This window comes from Tinamus guttatus, unplaced genomic scaffold, assembly GCF_059628265.1.
Source record: "Tinamus guttatus ecotype Peru unplaced genomic scaffold, ASM5962826v1 Tinamus_guttatus_pri_ptg000125l, whole genome shotgun sequence".
In the NCBI taxonomy this organism is placed as follows: domain Eukaryota; kingdom Metazoa; phylum Chordata; class Aves; order Tinamiformes; family Tinamidae; genus Tinamus; species Tinamus guttatus.
In genome coordinates, this window is record NW_028288659.1 from 4499591 (window position 1) to 4519177 (window position 19587).

The 19587-nt window shown below is 40.9% G+C and overlaps 1 protein-coding gene across 2 annotated transcripts in view; it reads right to left on the reverse strand.

Moving 5' to 3' along the window:
• Positions 1-19587, reverse strand: part of DGKI (diacylglycerol kinase iota) — a 203907-nt gene that overhangs the window by 12405 nt on the left and 171915 nt on the right. For both annotated transcript variants that reach the window (XM_088521610.1, XM_088521611.1), the window contains exons 29-31: positions 17391-17416; positions 2307-2344; positions 607-727 (exon numbers count right to left, since the gene is read on the reverse strand). In XM_088521610.1, coding sequence (XP_088377736.1) covers positions 607-727; positions 2307-2344; positions 17391-17416 — 185 coding nt within the window. The remainder of the gene's footprint in view (positions 1-606; positions 728-2306; positions 2345-17390; positions 17417-19587) is intronic.

Genomic DNA, 19587 nt, shown 5'->3' on the forward strand with positions numbered 1-19587 from the left:
AAGCATGCCTGCTTTCCTGTAACAAACAAAGATAAAAAGAGCCCAAAGAAAAAGGGGAAATGACACGGTCACAGCCTAGCTAAAATGCAGATTTTTTGTTTTGTTTTGTTATAAGGAGGTCTTTAGAATAAGAGAGAGAGAAAATCAGAAGGCTGGAAAGGAAGCTAAGCATATCCAGTCTAGAAATAAATGCACATATTCCTAATCAGAGTGCTGTTAGATGCTGAAAAAGTATCCACAGTAGGATGGGCTCTCCATGGCTAAAATTGTTTTAATTGAAATCGGATGCTTTCCACAACATATGCTCCAACTGAAAAACAAATCAGTTCAGAGAAGTTCTACGCTAGAGGTCAAACTAGAGCATCACACCGGGTCTTCACAGCCCCAGAGCTGATGCAACTATGAAAACACCCGTTCTCCTCAGAGGCATCCTTATTTTAGTTCTCACACCTTCCCTTTATGTGAAGTTCTCACTGCCGCTTCCCCACGTGCGCTGCTGAGAAGGACCACGACAAGTGAGAGCACTCTCAGAAGTGCCAAGGGCTTTTACCTGACAGACACTTGGCCGAGGCACGGCTCTCTGCGGGTTTGCCCACCGTGACTCACCGTGCTCCAGGATGTACTTCACAATCTCGCCATGCCCGCTCCTGGCAGCATGGTGCAATAAGGAGCAGTGATCAGGTCCTTGGATTAACAAATTGGCTCCCTTTTTGCAGCATTCTATGAACTGAAATAAAAACGTACAGGAAAAGGATGAGACAGGAGGAGCAGAAAAATAAATATGCAGGTAAATTATTTATTAATTTTACTAGGAGGCCAGTACAGAAGATGGAATAAAATATTACTTTAAAGTAAGCTTTTACAACTCAATATAACAAACACCTAAAATTAGGAGTATCCACAATAATACGGGTAAACAAAAGCAGATCACAGTTACTGAGCAATGAGACATTGCTGCTACACTGGTGATGAATCTTGCAATCAGTAACTGGAAAACCACTTCCAGTGAAGCTACTGGGATATTTAAAAATGTATGTATTTGATCAAAAATGCTGCCTCTCTACTGAAAATTCCAGTTTCTTCTCAGTAAAGGAGAAAAACCCACAGCAAATGCTTCCTCACTAAACCTGAAAATACTTATTCAAAATCCACAGGCTCCCAGGGAGATGGAGCTCAGCTGCCTTACACCTCCATGCTCACTCTCCCCACTAACCAGAGCCCTCAGAAGGGGAAGAACTATTCAGGAATGAGTAAGAATGGATGTGAAATAGCATCTGGTTAGTCCTGAAAATTGCTAAAACTCTGCAAGTATTTGCAGTGCAGACTATTACAGAAAAGAGGAACAAGACTGTGACAGTGAGGGATTGTTTATGGTGTATCTAGGGAAAGACATGAAGCTTCCTACTCAAAGCAAATTCAGGGGAAAATCCTTCCAGAAGGAGAAACCACAATTAAAGCTAAATCAGGGCAACATTTTTACGATCACTGGTTTGAAGGAGTATCCTTAAGAGTTTGCAGCCACAAGAGCAGGGATGGAGGAATGGGAAGTACACCTGCAGGCTAAGAGCAGGCCTAATAGTACTGACATTTTTACAAATGGCTCCAAGCTGGCTTTTTGCAGATAATATTGCAATCATTAATCACAGTCCTCATCCAAATTCAGAGGTATGTTTGCAAATCCTGACTAGGCTACTGAAAAAAAAAAACCCAACATGTCCCTAATAACTGTCAGACACAAAACATGAGAATCTGTTACGAAAACATTTTTGTATCTGCGTCCTTTCCTTCCAACACAAGGTACAAATAACTGATGATGCCAAGACACATTGGCTTTCAAGCCACCCATCAGACCATAAGACACAAAGCTGAGGTTTGCTCTACCTGGTCTTGCAGTTGCCTAGGTAGAAGTTGAGAGGCCTCTGGCAACATGAGTGGTTTAGTCAGAGGCCTCAATGCAGGAAAATAGCCTTGACTGTGTAAGACTGCATCAAAATCACTCTGTTGTTCACTGTTGCATTTACCAGTATAGTAACTGTTACCCTGTTAGTAACTGACACATTGGTCTGTACAGTGCGCTATGAATCCTGAACTGTCTAACACCAGATCCTATTCACTTGAATTTCACACCTCACCTGACTGTGTGTATCCTTAACATTCAATGTTTCCTGAAAAGGCTGTAAAATGGCATTTGCCAGCAGCCCTTAAAGAAGTCTATTTATCTTTTCAGCAGAGGTGTGATATAATTTACAGCATATCAGAAGCTGCAAATAGCTGTGAAAAGTAGACAGTCAGTATTCTGTACTTACTTTCAGCAGATCTCCAGCTATGACTGCCTGTAAAAGTGCTGCAAAAGACAAACAGAAAATGCATGTTAGACAGAAAGTATGGTGCATGTAACTTCACCCCTGAGAACATAGCTTACAATATGTGAAAGTTAAGATCAGTGCCATGACACACTTTCATTCTCATATGTTATTAAAAATGATGACAACTCTGCTCTGATACACATTAGAAAGGCAGAAGGAAGACCATGGTGCAGGAAAGCTTCATGGGCATCAAGGCAGTATCTTCCAAAACTGCCCCGGCACTGTACACCTCTTGCCTTGGGACATTTCAGGGAATTTTCAGTTGTGTCTGTGAGGTGGACATGAGTCTGACACCTGAGCAATCAGTGAAAATACCACTGTCAACAACCCAGGGAACTTGAAAGTCCATCAGACCCTTCAGACTAATTGATCAGTTAGTCTGAAATACAGTGGGAGTCCCAAGCTGCAGAAGACTGAGGAGCAAAACAAAGTCTGGTTAATAGCTATTTGCATTTAAAAAACAAAACAAAAACCCTTGACACAGCAGTTGACAGCAAGACCCTCAAGTTTGGTAGGTAGGGTCAAACACAGAGCAAGAGTCAGTCTCCGCTTTTTTAGCATTTGTAGTCTATACAGCCACAGAAGGAAAAACAGTGACAAATAGCAGGGAAGTAACTAAAGAGCCATAGCAAGGCAGGGCAGACACGTGAAGAGAGCCCAGGTCTACCCACTACCTCCCACTGTCCAGCTTGAACCCTTCAAGAGAATGGGAAGGGCAAGACCCAGGGTATCTGTAGTGCATTATGTATAGACTGTATTCATCTGAGGACGGACCCTGAGCAGTGAGTGAATACAAGCAAAGCAAAGTGATACAAATCACACTGCTATTTCTTTTTTATTATTATTATTCCTCTCACTACCATTATAGATACCATAGAAACAATTATGAACAAGTTTTCTGGCGAAACACTTAGTTTACATCTTAGAGAGTGTTTAAACATTTGCCTTAGTTCATACTTTTTCAAGAGTGCCCAACCTTGCTTCTATGTTCAAGCCCAGGGAACACAATCAAGTTAAGCACTGCTGAAATGTCATCCTTGATAAAGATGCCAAAAGCTCACGTTGGGAGGAATAAGGGGGAAAGAAAACAATAGACTAGATTTGCCTCTGAAATACAACATATGAGAAACTGAACAGTGCAAATTCCACAAGGAGCCTGTTGTCACTCCAGGGATGACAATACATCCAACTGAACACTGCAGAAGAAGAAGGAAGGGTAAAGACAAATCAACAAATGTTCTTTTATTTGAAAATCCCTGGAGCTGTGTGTGATTTTCAGTCATCTCAGCAATGTCTTTGGCTCTGGCCAGGTTCCGACTCAGCTCTCAGTACAGATTAGGGGTTGACCTGCTGGAAAGCAGCTCCGCGGAGAGGGATTTGGGAGTCCTGGCTGACAACAGGTTAACCATGAGGCAGCAGTGTGCCCTCGTGGCCAAGGTGGCCACTGGGATCCTGGCCTGCATCAGAGGAGCGTTGCCAGCAGGTCAAGGGAGGTGACCCTGCCCCTCTGCTCAGCTCTGGTGAGGCCACACCTGGAGTATTGGCTGCAGTTCTGGGCTCCCCAGTACAAGAGGGACATTTTTCTTCTAGAGAGAGTCAAGTGTAGAGCAACAAAGATGATTAAGGGACAGGAGCATCAATCGCGTGAGGAAAGACTAAGTGAGCTGGGTCTGTTTAACTTAGAGAAGACTGAGAGGAGATCTGATCAATAAGTGTTAAGTACCTGAAGGGAGAATGTAGGGAGAATGGGGCCAAACTCTTCTTGGTTGTGGCCAGTGATAGGACAAGGGGTAGTGGGTACAAATTGAAATACAGGAAGTTCCATCTCCATGTGAGGAAGAACTTCTTTACTGTGAGGGTGACAGAGCCCTGGAACAGGCTGCCCAGAGAGGCTGTGGAGTCTCCTTCTCTGGAGATCTTCCAAACCCACCCGGATGCCACCCTGTGCCACGTGCTCTAGGTATCCCTACTGGAGCAGGGGGTTTGGACTAGATGATCCCTAGAGGCCCCTTCCAACCTCAGCCATTCTGTGACTCTGCGTAAACCAACAGCCACAATCACAGGTAATTCCTGTACCACTGGATTTAGCTGTTTTACAGTGACCACACATTAAACTGAGTCCTGTAAATCTCCTGGCATCTGCGTGGTCTAAGGCTCACTCTTTTGGGGAATGAAAAATACCAGAAGGTAAAGATTAGAACTGGAAAAACATATATCTTTCTTTAATATTTTCAGTGATTCAAGTACCTCTTTCTCCACCCCTCACCTTCCAAATAGTTCTAACACTGGTTCAGTCCAAAGTGATATTGGGCAGAATTTGGCCATTGTGATATTCCTTGTATCTTTTCCTCCTCCTTGCGGATCTTGTCTCACAGCCACAGTCATTCTATGGGGTACTGCAGTCTGCACTTACTACATAAATATCCTGCTCTCCTCACACACTGGAGAGTTAAACGGACTAGTGACACAAGCTGTACAGTGCCTTATACATACAGTGATCTTAATGAATGGTAACCCTGAAAGTACCCCTAAAGAGGGAAAGAGATATTTTCCAATGAAAAATAAGGCTGTTGCTTAAGGTTGTGGTTCAAAAAAGCCAAGAGAGAGATCTATAAAACTATAAAGTGAAAAGAAAGGCCTAGCAGTTCATGCTACATTGAGTATCACTAACTAGAGGTTGGTCTAGTGATATTAAGATAAAACAGCTCTAAAACACATTCAACAAAAAATAGTCTAATCTTTTTTCTTCTTTTCTAAGCCTTAAATCCAGGAAAGCACTTAGGCAGATGTTTAACTTTCATCTCAGCTAATCACATTATTTTCACCAAAACTACCTACATACTTGAAATCAAATACTTTGTTGGGGTAGAACCTGCTGTAAATGAATACATTACAGATTAACATCAAAACCGGCTGCGTAATACACTGGATACACTAAAATAATTCAGTGCTATAAACCAGGATGCTGAAAGACTTAGAAGCCACTGGACTGGAAATGGTGAAAGGTTGTCTAGAATAGGGCTCAGATTTACATACGCATCTGAATACTAACCTCATTCATGGCTTGGCACATTAACCCCATAAACCCAAATGGAATTGCTGGACATACTGAAGAGAAGAACCAAGACCACAAAAATCACCTGGTTATAAACAAGGTGGTTAAAACAAGCAAGCAGATGGCATTGACAAGACAGTTTGAAAGGAGAAACTGAATAAAAAGTGTTAACATGCAATGCCAGGCTATCTTAAAATTAAAAACATTGAAGTGAGAACAGTTTTATGTCTTCTGAGCAACACTGCATCACTGATGTAATATGTAACATGAATTATGCAATTGTTTTATCATAACATAGATTAACTTTGGGTCTTAAAGATGCCTCAAAATTACTTGATTTAATAAATATTTAAATCAGGTCATTATTTTCTCAGCTTTTCCTAAGACAAACATCTGTCACGCCTGACAGAAATGTTTTGTTGCCTTTAGCAAGTAGACTTACTGCTGATGAAATATGACAGCCCAACAACACTGGAGACCTAAGTGCTCTGTCCATTTAGCTAGAAGTGCTCAGTCTGCCTAGACTCCCTTGGCTGTCTTCTCAATTGAAGCTCAACACTCTTTATTGATATGAAGAGCTCCAGTTTCACCCCTGTGCGATCCCTGTGTGTTTCGCCTCTTTGCTGAAACTGCCAGCAAACATGTCGATTACTGTCGATGGTGATGGATCTGGGCAGAGACATCCCCCTGCTATGAAATGGTCAGCCAGATATTCGCTTCATAAATGTAAAGACTGCCGGAGAGTAGTAACTTTTGGTTCCCACTGGGCATATTTTAAAACAAGGCTCTGCATGCCTCTGTGGGCTAACTTACTAAAGAACCCTTACAAAAGAAAAAAAAAAGTAGAAAAAAATCACAGATTTGCCTTATAAATTAAGTGATGAACAACTAACTACAAGTGGACAATGTACTAAGATTTAAAAGAAAAAAAAAGATAGTTAACTGAATTCTGGTGTTTCTAGTGCAAAACAGTGCAGCTTGAGATACAGGAAAAACACCTAGCAGCACATCCACGCATACACAGAACACAATACGTTTCCTGTGACATGCCTGTCTCCCATGTTATTTCTATGCTAGTGCCCACTAGTTTCTATCAGGAACAGCTACTTCCATTTCATATCCAAAAATACATATTTGTGTCACTGAATTACAATAAACATTTTTATTTACAAGCCATAAAATTCACCTAACAGTTCACAGCTGCTCTGTAATATCTTGTGTTGGTAGCCTTAGGGTGCAGTGTTGCACAGTCAGCCATCACAATCTGGGCAAACAGCAAAGTTCTCACGGACAGCCAGGGAGTGATGCATTTGTACCAAGTAATTGGAAGCTGCAAGATGCACAGAAGGCTGGTCTTGCTGGGCTGCCTGGATAGACCACCTCCAAGGTGGTCTGGAGCCCTGAAATAATTCCTGTTATGCATCTTTCTCCATAGGCTACAGAGTAAGGCCCAGAGTAAATGACCTCTTAATTAAAGGTACATAACTGAGGAGCCGAAGCATGAGAGAGGAAATGTTCCAAGACAGCATAATGTCAGGGAATACACACTATCAGCTGTAAGGACAACTAAACAAGGGCAATGCTCATGGTCTCCAAAATGTCAGGAGCCCTTTGTAAAGCATCTAGCTGTAGCATGACAACAGTGGGGTGGGAGGGGGCACTCGAGTCACAGAGTCCAGCTCTGTAGAGTGAAAAACAGCAGACAGTAATTTAACTGGTCATAAGATATTGACTGGATGCTCCCATCCTGAACCTCAAAACCTATGCAACACATCGCCATAAATGTAAGGCCTAATAAGCAAAGACAAATCCTCAACTGCAATGCTTTACAAGAATATAATGAAAGGGTTAGAATCATAGAATCATAGAATGCTTAAGGTTGGAAGGGATCTCTAGAGGTCATCTAGTCCAACCCCCCTGCACACGCAGGGTCACCTAGAGCACGTGGCACAGGACTGCATCCAAGTGGGTTTTGAACATCTCCAGAGAAGGAGACTCCACAACCTCTCTGGGCAGCCTGTTCCAGGGCTCTGTCACCCTCACTGTCACTGCCTTGCTTACTTCCCAAATGAGGTTTGATGAAGGAAAATTCTCAGAAATCCCTTGAGTAAGGGAAAGCTGAACCATCAACTACCACCCCTGCCAACTTGCCCCGAAGGAAAAGTCCTTCTTGATCTCAAAGCTGCTCATCAGCTTATCCCTGAGCACGAGTTCAACACTATGCTCCCATGATGCCAGAATTTTGCTGATAAAATACCTTCAAAAAGAAAACTGAGGGGAAAAAGCTATTATTGATTCCCTTTAGATAATATTTCAGGATTGCAAGGTTCTCTGTTTTAAGTAGATTTTACTAGATGACACGGAAAATATTTTTAAGTTACATTAAACAGTCATTACTGAGACAATGAGAGTGGGTGTCTTTCACTCCAAAGATTCCCAAAGCACTCTATGTCTGCAGTCTGCCACTCTTAGCCCTGTATAAGTAATTTTGTTTTTTGAGTGAAACTTATTCTCAACCATAAGTACTTTCCCAATTTTAGCAAAAGATTTCACACCTATGCTGGCCCTACCCATGTCATATTTGCATCCACTGTTACTATATGAATGAATTCACACTGAGCACTGATAAAAATGTGACTTTTTAAAGCTTTTACTCTCTCCACAGAATTCTCTAGTATGGATCTAAGAATGCTACTGGAAGAAGAATCAGAATTATTCAAGCTATATTTTAAAGTATCAGAATCACCTAAAGGCATCTCCATGGTTAAAATGCAGTCAACTTGAGATCTATTAGTGAAATGTGCTGTGTGAGAGAGAAGTACTATTTATGATAGTACATCTCACCATGGGTTAAAAATACAGGGATACCTACACAAATAGGGGATCACACACCAAAGCACATTGCCATAACCCCAGCCTGTAGAAAGTTTGCTAAAATCTCTAGCTCTTTCAAAAGATAGCCAATGATCTCAAGCAATCAGGACCTGCAACAACCCAGCCCATTCCTAAGATAAGGCTGAGGCACTTATTCAGCAATTGGGCACAGATTCAGGGAACTGATGGGCCATCCACATTTCAGTTCTGGATGTTTCTTCAGGGGTAGAGGCAGACAATAAAAAACAATAGACACAAATACTTTGGAGGGCCCCTCCTGAATTGGAGCCTTAATGCACACCACCATTTCCTGCTAGACGTTTTCAAGGAAATTTTTAATGAACACCTCCTCACACACTCCCTTTCTCAAACCTTGCTGAGTTGATAAGAAACTGCAGAAGGTAGCAGCATCGTCCAATTTCTTCACAATTATGAAACATAACTTGGTCTATGATCAGCTTCCAGAACATTTGCAGCTCTTTATTACTGTTGTAGATTGTGTGAAATTCACAGAACTAGAAATTTAAAGTAATTACAGCTTTACACATTAAAAAGTTAAAAGCTGACTATAAGGGTGTTGTTTTTAAACAGCTGGAGTCTACTGAGTTGTTAAGGATCAATGTTACAAAAATGATAAGAAAACAAGCCCTCATTCTTCATTTCCCAGGAGTTTTGTAGAAATCAATAATAACTTCTATTTCAATTGCTCAAAAAGCTAAGCTCTCAAGTGAATAAGAAGTCTATATAGATTATCATTCAAAAATACATTATTCTCTCTCTAACCAACCATTTGCTTGTAATATCTTTGTACAATTCTGTAAAGATCAAATCTAATATGAAAACCTGACAGTAACAAACCTTCTGCAGAAATGTGCATAATTAACCTTTTTCCACTCTAGCCTCAACTCTGGCCTGCGGACTTAGGTGAGAGAGGGTGCACCCCTGGGAAGTGATCTGGGCAAGTTCACTTCCAAGATGACTATAAAAAATAAGCATCTAAGCTATACAACAGTGCTTACACCTGACATTTCCAGTGGGCCTGCTAATCCCACAGGGAGCTGCAGCGGAAAAAGATCAAAAATCCCTGCATTTGAACTTTTAAAAACTCAGTTACTTCTTCCTCATATTTAATCTCCTTTTAAACTCACACACACACACACAAAGACCTACATCAAATTGTCTACATAACTGTGAAATCAAATTACAGAATTAATAATGCTTTGTTGGAATAGCTGCCAGCATGCAGGTCTTTGATCTACAGACAACATCAAGTCTCACCAAAGCTGATGATGCTTAAACATTTCTCTTTGAAGCTAAGCTAAGTGGAAGGAGCAATTAAATGTTTCTTCATGTATTTTAGGCATCTGCAAGTACTAGAAGTAACTACCAAAGACAATGAACAAAAATAAGCAAAAGTTAAACCTTGGCCTGGTTTGAAGGGTTTTTTAGATGCAGATGAAACCTAGAAATAAATTTAGAAATAAATGGTTAAAGCTGTGAGTGGGTATGAGAGAGGAAGAATGACAGAAAAAGAGAAAGAAAGCCGGAAAAACAAAAAACCTTCACTAGAAAGACTTGGTTGAACTTGTACACAGGAAAATCACTTCCCCTCTGTTCACTGAAACAACAGTTTGTTCACAATCTTTGTCGATAAATAAGCTGACATCAAGAACTATCTGGTTCGTACATTTAGATTTGCCTCCTGATAGAAACAAGTAGCAAAGATCCCTGAATACTGGCTAACCAGTTATGCCAAAAAAAAGTTGCACCAAGCACTCAGAGAAGGGACACCCCTTTTGGAGCTTGTTATTATAACACTGGACAGCTTATGCCAAGACAAGGACCCAAATATCCGTCACTACCATCACCCTCAGGACTGAATGTTTCCTTTAAACTGGACACAGGAAAAATGTTCAGGCAAAAAATGTCCATTTTCAAGGAAATGTCCAGTAAAAACAGACTACAAACCACTGGGGTATGTGCCTTACTAATGCTCTTTGGTATATTTGTGTCTGGTAGCAATCTCAGACACAGATATACTCAAGTATAGTAACATCATCCAAGTAAAGTTCACATAGAGTGACAGGAAATACACTTGCACTGAAGAGAAGAATAATTTTGCAGGATTTTTGACCTCTGATAGTAAGTAATTAAGATGGACTATCTCCAGCAAAAAGGTGGCTTATAGACTGGGAGAATGTTCCACATTTCAGTGCCTGATAAGGAAGCTACATTAAAACTAAACAAAGGATATTTTAGTGAAGAACGTGATTATGTGCAAGCATGATGAAACACCAAAAAAAAAAAGTCTCTTATTAGCCCTTTTAGAATAACTAGTCCTTACATGGCAGCAACATTTCTACTCTATCATCAGCCAACAGGAAACAGAAGATACATCACAAGAAAAAAAAGATGGCAGCCTACAACCTGAATAAACAGTCCTGAATGGGAACAAGGAAAGGTTCCTGGATTTTCTAGAGGAGCTCTGCCTTACCCTAAAGGGTGTTCTAAGAGTTATGATAGAAATAAGACATCAAAGATAATTGCAGCACAGAGGTTTACTACTAACAACATAGCGCTTCTTCTACCAGCTAAGGCAAGAATTACGGGGAGGTATTGAGACTTGAGACTTTTTTTTTTTTTTAAATATATCTCCTTGCTACCACTGTCTAGTATGCTTAAAAAACAGATAGTAAACAAGATTTCCCACAGGAGTTCAACTTTGGGAAAGGCTTAAGCTTCTCAGAAAATCTGAGGGCATCAGCACCCATCTAGGTGGCTTATGACAGCAAAGCTGGGAGGCACTATTCCCATGAAAGAAAAGCAGACAAAGAGCCTGAAAGTACAAAACATTCTCAAGAGGACTAGAAAACAGACAGCATCGCAACTTGCTTCAGCGAAAAGCTCCGAAGCACATCAGCTAAATAGAAGCCAGTGGCAGAAGTCTGAGGGTAATTCTGCAAGAAAAAAAATTATGAAGGTCTTCATACATCTCCAGTGAATCCATCTATACGAGAAAAAAATGTGCATAAGCTTATTCTCCTGTGGTTTGAGACGCCTCTTTGAAGCACATTCTGAGTTAAGTCCTACATCAATAATAACTCTTTCTTGAAGTGCAAAAAGAGACAGAAAGTTCTTCTAAACATTTGTGGTTGTCCTTTAACTACTAAAGCACCACATCCTTGCAGTTCAAAGGGGAGAACTGACAGTTTGACTGCATCTGTTTGCCTATCTGGGGAATAGGACAAAATTTTTAACAAGCAAAGATCATCCATTACCCAGATGGTTGTAAACATGCTTTTCAAACCTTTCCTTTTAAATATTTTAGAGTCAAACAAAGGACGGCATCAAACCACAGTTTAGAGAGAAAAAAAATAATAAAAATAACCACACAGACTTGCTAGAGAAACATCAAGCTCCCCCTCAAAGGGAAGTCCCTTCACATCACCTTGGAAGCATAAAGAAGCTTTCAAACAGATGCAAATCTGACTCAAGCTGCCTTTAATGCCCTATTTGCACTGTCTGAGTAGTTTAAAGGCACTTACAGCCTACCCTGAACTCTTGATGTGATAGTGCTCAGCTGAGAATGCAGCTGGTAGTTCAGGAATGGAGTCTTCTGCCCTGATGGTGAAGGGGTGTTCTCCCTTCCTGCAAGACCCTTTCAGGCAGCTTGCAAAGGAAGGGATGGCCACAAGGTAAATGGACTTCCTTAGTAATTGTTTAAAAAACAAGAAGCTACTATATGAGGTTGCAGATAGACTAAGTACCATCTGGCACGCATCATCTTTCTTGCTTTATTTCCTCTTTCTTTCCATAATTTTTATTTTTAAGCCAAGAGAGGAACAATTAATATGTCCTTTTCAGTGATGTGACATTTCACTGATCAAGTGAGAACACGAGACAGGGAAGACTTTAGGTGACTAATCTGGGCACTTTATCAGAGTGGCATGACTTTGGCAGGAAGAGATTTCTAGATAGAATAATTATGTGATGGCATTTTTTTTTTTTAATTTAAAAATGAAAATGAGTAGAAAGCCAAGAACATTGTGGGCTCCTCTGTTCCCCTGCCTTTCCTAACATGGTGTACAATTGCTATCACAAGCACGCCATCTGCACTCCTCTCGTATTTTTGCCCTTGCAAGACCAACTGCAGTGGGTTTATCTGGCCATCCATCCAAGTAGCTCCTTCCCAATAGCATTAGGGGTTTAGTAGGACTAAATAATTTGAAAGTCAGTTCAAGCATTTACTTGCTGGCCAGAATCTTGGGTGCATGGAAGTACCTGCTCCCTCTGAGCTGCATCCATCCCCCTCGGTCTGTTTAGATAGGATGGGAGATGGGGTCTAGGTACCTTTGAAAGGTTTTGTGCAGACCTAGAGGAGCATTTTGGCAGAATATGCTCTCTCACTGCAACTATCATGGCTCTGCATCTACACCAGCCTCCACTGAGCTACGCGAATGAACAAATTCAGAGCAGATCCCCAAGCGACTGTTGATTCAGCTGCCTATAGACATACTTTCAAAACACTGTCTAGGAGGGCTTTCTTCACAAAGTGGCTAATTAATCAAAATAAATACCTGCAGTCAAGAGCCCTCCCCACCCCCTTACTCTGATTCCTTTCCGAGAAAGCATTCCAGGACATCTTAATTTGTTGCTAGGTGAATGACTGCAACATCACCCTGAAGAGTACAGCTTTTCTCCTCTGAAAGGATACGGCCGCGTACAAAACATAGGTGCCTCTATTTTTTTCTTTGACAGCTCTACCGGCACTGAGGGGTTTGGATATATTTATATGCCCCTGATCTTCCTTCCATTCAGGATAGCAGGATATTTAAAGGCAAAGAACAATGCTGAGGAGAATGTTTCTTTGCAGACCATGACTGGAAAGTCTAGTGGCTAGTGACTCCAAAAAGAAGAAAGGAGGTTGACAGAGTGAAATCTATGTTTCCACAACAGGAAATTGGAGGTCCTAGGAAACGTTCTCTATTTTTGAGCTCTTTTCTGGAGCTCATACAGCCATCGCCCTCCTTTCAGACCTCTTCTTCTTAACAGGACAGACAGCACTGGAAGAACAGCACAGAAAGCAGAAAATCCTGACTCCAAGGGAGGAACAGACTCTGCATAGCAAAGCATTTTGCTGTCTAGGATAGAGTCGTCACTGCCTTCCTGCCCTAGGTTTCCAGTTTGAACCCAGAGCTAGCAGCCCCAAGGAGTGGGACTGCTCAGGAGCACCAGGCCAATTGCTCTTTCCTTCCTCTGGAGGGGAGAAGCAATTGGTGTGACAGAGAGAGAAAACAGTCCCCCGGACAGGCTCTCTCCTTGCTTTCCAGAGTTATTGCTAAGAGCAGCGGGTTCTATATTGAAGGGCCAGATTTGCCAAGTGTAGAAGGTACAGTGCAGTACTGAGAGATACTGGGTAAAGGAGGGGTTAAGTAAAGCCCAGCCATTCACCCAAGGACAGTCAGGGAATGACAGGGTACTGGCCAGGCAGTGCATTTACATGTATGCATCCCTGTCACTGATACCACACTTGACCTGGGAGCAGAGGATTTGTAAGCTTTTATATTCGAAGTAGCCAACAGGTTCAGTCCCCCTGAAGATAAGGCTTGGATTTTTATAGCGGGAAATTACAGAAGATGGCATCATTTACTTTCTGGGCAGCTGCCAATCCCTGTCTGAACTATCATGCTTTGGTTTTCATTTGCCTTGTTCCATTCTGTCAGTCAGATAGGGAATTTGGGAGTTAGGGATTTCGTCTGTCTGGTTTTATTTGTTTTTGTTGTTTTATAAATATTATTATTATCCAGAAAGAAGGTGGATTTCACTATTTAAATATATGTCTCCCAAATGCCTGTACGGAATACAGAGACACAAACTTTCTAAAAAACTTTAAGAGTTTTTTGTTTTCTTTTTTTTCTTTTGGGGTTTGGGACTATTTCGGCAGACACTGTTTCCCTTTCTATGGCAATTAAAATAGTCCTGTATTGTAACTGATAAAGGTGCCCTTAACACGGCCCACAACAAGGAGCATTGTGTGCTGTGACAATTGTTCATTAGATGTCCTGTCACAGACAGATGGTTCTTCACCCTCACCTTCTCTCAAGACAGCATAATGTATTGCCCTGTCAGGAACTAATGGAAGTGCCATTCACATGAGATGCTAGATTCTGGTTGTGTTCTGTTACAGTGTTACAGATGTTGAAGCTACTGCTTACAAATAACACTAGAAGGATGCACTACACAGGGAGGAGAAGCAGGACATTCATAGAATCACAGAATGGTTAAGGTTGGAAGGGACCTCTAGAGGTCATCTAGTCCAACCCCCCTGCACACACAGGGTCACCTAGAGCACGTGGCACAGGACTGCGTCCAGGTGGGTTTTGAAGATCTCCAGAGAAGGAGACTCCACAACCTCTCTGGGCAGCCTGTTCCAGTGCTCTGTCACCCTCACTGTTAAGAAATTTTTCCTTAAGTTCCCGTGGAACTTACAATACAAGAACCTATGCTTCTCAGGGCCTACGTTTAGTAATAGACTACTCTTGCCTTTTTGGAGCCAAAAGGTCATGGTCAAGGGGGAAAAGACATTCGAAGAGTGACAGAAGGATGGGCAAGAACAGGAGCCAAGAGAAACAGTAGGGTAAAGAAAAAATGTCTGAAGATTAAAGAAGAAGGAGAATAGAGAGAGAGAGAAAAAAAAAAAAAAAGGATCAAATTGGGATCAAGTGGGAAGTTAAGAAAAATATATTATACAGCAGAGGGAGTGCCTTTTCTCCAGGATGGCCAAAGCATCACAGCTTCAGAAAATCAGTGCTATTAAGCTACTGCATTATAGGGATGAACAGCTGAAGCAAGGTCAGAGAGTGATACTTGTGAGGGTAGGTTATTCTGTCCTCAGGGGATCTTGACCCAAAATGCAGACCTCAAAATAAGGTCTACATTAACATGATGGCAATATAGAGAGAAGATTTCAGTTTTCTCATTATATGTTTAGAGAAGAAACTTCAGGTCTAAGACTAAATTCAAGATGTTCCCACACTTATGCATTAAGTGGGCTAAGAAGCACTTAGCCTCAACATACATCTTGTGTTGCAACACTTCTGACATACTTTTCCTTTCAGTCATGTACTCATTTACTATGGTCTACAGATGCCATTAAGGGAGAGAGGAAACCGCAGTATTGGGCCTCTCTTTCTAAAAAGTCACTGGGATATGCAAAGCTTTTTGTGTTTATGAGAAGCTCCTAAGTTTACTGGATGGATGGCAAATAGGGCTAGATATTACATGGTCCTCAATCACAAACCTTGTAACAGCTAGCACTGCTAAGTCACTAACTTGTCAAGGGGGTGTAAGTCTAACCCTGCATTTCATAGAAGGTTTCTTATGGGGGAAAGGCAAGAGAGGAAAGGGTGAATCTACTCAGATATGTTTATCAAACCAGAGGAGTCATATCCCAGCAACAGACTGGGAGGACACTAGTAAGATTTTGTGAAAGAATAAAGCAGTATAAAAATAATGGAAGGAAAGAAGGAATGCCTTACAAAAGCAAGAAATGTTAAAGTTTAAAAGATCTACAAAATAAATACACTATATACTGTTGCTTCATTAAAAGATAAAAAAAAAATGGAGCAACAGAATAAATGCAAGGCAAACAAAAAAGAAAGAGTAGTCTATCACTAATGAGCTTATGCACCTAGAAGTACCTTGAATCCAGATCTTAAAATAGTATATTACAACATTATGCTTTCACATTTATATTGAGGGTTTGGGAAATGGGGAACAGTGTTAACATATCACAAGTCTCTTTATATTAACCAACTGCTATTGTAGTAAAATGCAGAACTATTAATCAAGAACACCACCTCTGGTTAGAAAAGTTTATGAGTTGCAAATCACTGGAAGCTGGAGGAGTGTAGCAGGAAAGTCAAAGTGAAGGTTTTCCCCATTCTCTTGCTCTTATTTGTCAGGGTATTCACTTACTACTAGACAGCATGAATGAACCAGATGGGCTATAGAGATTTTTGGTCTGACTGGGGTGTCCATTACTATACCTTTCTTTGAGAAGGAATGAGATGCCAAGGAGATGGAAGAGAATGTATCCATGGCAGTATGTTTGACAGACACTTTTCTAGGCTAAGAAGGTTTTGGCTAGAGTCAAGGACAAAATAGATTGATACCTAAATAGTTACCTTGCACTCCAATCAAACCTCAGACATAGTTGTCACACTCTGCAGCATTTCTTGTTGCTGCAATTTTGCATCCCGCCAAATCTGAGTTAGTATTTTTCATTGCTCACTTGTATAGTTCTCCATACACTTATAGGCTCAGATCCTCCTTTCATTTTCATTTGCAATATTCTTTGCTATTCTAAATGTGGACCTTTCTTGACTATTTATTGCATTGTCTGAAAGTTTTGCTGACTGTGTAATTACATACAGTGTACATGGCAGAGGAAAATAGGTATTTCTTTCTTTTCTTGTCCAAAATAATTTTCAGTTTCAGAGCTACATCATGAACTTTCCAATCTAAGTTTTAGTCTCCATCTCTTTTTTTTTCCATTCCTTATGCATCTCTGCCAGTGCAATGGTTTCTTGATTTGTAGTATGTCTTTAGATTTCAGTACTAATGCAACCATATTTTTAATGTATTCTAAAGGAGCATAGGACTCAGCACTAAGCAACTATGTTGGCCAGGGATGTTAACCAGCTAGTCACTGTAGATTCATTCTTCAGTCCGTATGGAAAGATCAGATCCTTCAGTCTGCTTCAGAGCATATTGCCTTAAAATACATTTCTATAGCCACTCATGCCATAAGAATCTTATGTGTGAAAGTTACTAGCTGTGCTAAACTCCAGACTGTACAAACAGATACTTTTGGCAGCCCTAGCACCTCCAAAAAAAATATAAAAATATAAGCACTTCATGTCTTCTGGGGGCAAACAATATTTGAGCAACATCAAAGTTTCTTTTTTTTTTTTAAGTCAGTCTTCACCACCACAAGTGTATTGTGCTCACCACGAGTGTATTGTACTCATTTTCCTAGCTAGTGTTTTGTCTTGTTTTTAATCTGCCATTAATATCTATTAAAGAGAACTTACCTTGATCTTCTGAAGAGACCGGTGACCTGGAATAAAACAACAAAGTCTGGTCAATCTTTTGTATGAAAAGGCTACAAATAATATACAGGGTCACTGTCGGAATAGGATATGGAAGAATTGGCAGGTCTTATTTTGAGGTTCGCTTAGAAGTGGGGATAGGGAGGCAGTTAAAACCAAAAAGAAAAGAAAAAAAAGAAAAAAAAGAGAAAGAAAAAAAAAAAAGGAAGAGGGCACAGACCTGTGCTAGCAGCTGGTCCTGCAGACCAGAGGAGCAGGTGTATGGAATCACACCCAAAAAGCAACTGGCTGTGGTCACACTACACAGCACACATGCCAAGAGTTTCTCTAGGTACTTGGCAAGGACCTTATCTACTACTGTTACTGCTGGAAATAGCTGAGGGCTGATGGTAACTGGTGAGAAAGTGCTGATCCTCCCGACAACATCATTACAGAGACAGATGTGTATGCTAGGAGGAAACCTCACTACTAGAGCTCATGAAACAAATAAAAGCTTCAGAGGAACTCATAGTCATTAGGGAGACCATATTTCTTACCGTGAGTTAGTGTGGATAGTATAGAATGCTAGCCCTAGTTATTAAGAGTTGGTGACCTTTTCACAAAATCAACATAAACAGGAACAAAAACAGGAAAAAAGAAAGTGGGGAGATGTAAAACATGAGGGACCTGTCAGTGCTGTTGCTGATGAACAGAAGGATGCCACTGAATTCAACAGATCTGCCTCACAGCTCCCGTAACTACAGGTTATGCCCCGCATCATTTTGTTCAGCACCCACAGCGGAGGATCATAAAGAAATGTAAGATATTGGCACATCACTTTTTGCTGCAGTAGCTTGGCTCAGCACAACTGGGGCCCAAATCTTGGGATGTGCTTGGTTATTCTCACTCAGACTGACGCTACAGAGGAGAGAGGACATTGCCTCAGCATTTCCCCCACAATGAGTTTCAGCTGCACATACCGCCTTCCTGCTAAGGTAAGAAGGAATTTGCTCCTGCAATGTATGGTACAACTCCTGCTTTCCTTTCCAAATACATTTAATTTTATACTGAAGTACAAAAGTAATAGGTTAACAAAGATTTTGATGTTAATGTTACCAGAAAAATGATTACGACTGGTGTGCGACAAGCAGCCAAAGAACAGGAAAGCACACGAGGAACACAGGGAAGTGTATGTACGTTTGACAGAGTCAGCAGGGAAGATGGGTCAGCAAAGGGTTAAAAACCCTGGTTTTAGAGGAATAAAGGAACTGAGGAAGCAGTCATGATCTCATTCCATAATGGGTCTGAGGATGAAGGCTTAGGGATTATAGGGCACCTGAAGCAGCTATGCAAATACACAGACACAAACAGCAAAGATGGAAAGAAAGGAAGGAAGTTTCCCTAATGAGGTATGCAAATTTTTATTTTTAAAAGAGAGAGATTTTTAAAGAAAGAGAGGAAAGAGTTACAGCACAGCTGGAGCAATGGTCACAGCGAAAGGAAAAATGTGATTGCCTAATTAAGATTCTGACTGTGCTAGAAGCCAAGGTACCTGTACAGGTCTGAATTAATTAATCCTCTACTCCCATTAAATCCTCTGACTTCTGCTGAACATCCTAGGCTTTTACCCTGCTCTGCTGCCAGACATTTCAGCCATTTCCACCAAAAAACAATGGGAATGCAGGTAACCCAGAGGATTAGCAAGCATCACTAGGACTTGGTCCCACTGCTTTGGCAATTTACAGGCCTTCCTCCCACACATCCCCAACAGAGGCCTTTCTAAAGGTCAAAACTCAGTGCACAACATTTCCTACAAGGTTAAATAATGCAGGACAAGACACATATAGTGGTATAATTTTAAAGTTTTTAAAATATTTTTACCCCTGAAGGCAGGCCAGGTTCCTTAGCTCACACACTCTCACCATCTACCTGTTGCTAGTGTAGTATTCTACACCATCGATAGCATTTAATATTTTGGTTTATTTCTTAATCACATAGAATTATTCTGTACTGTTTTATATTACTGTTCCAAATAAAGACATGGAAGGTGATGAAATTTCATGATGATAAAAGATAATTTGGCTCTTCATTATGTCCAGTAAAATAGAGGTCATTAGCTCCTAAAACATCAACAACAAGAGATACTATTACAATTCTACCACCTTCTGCATTAGAACATTAAAGGGAGAGGTGAAGAATA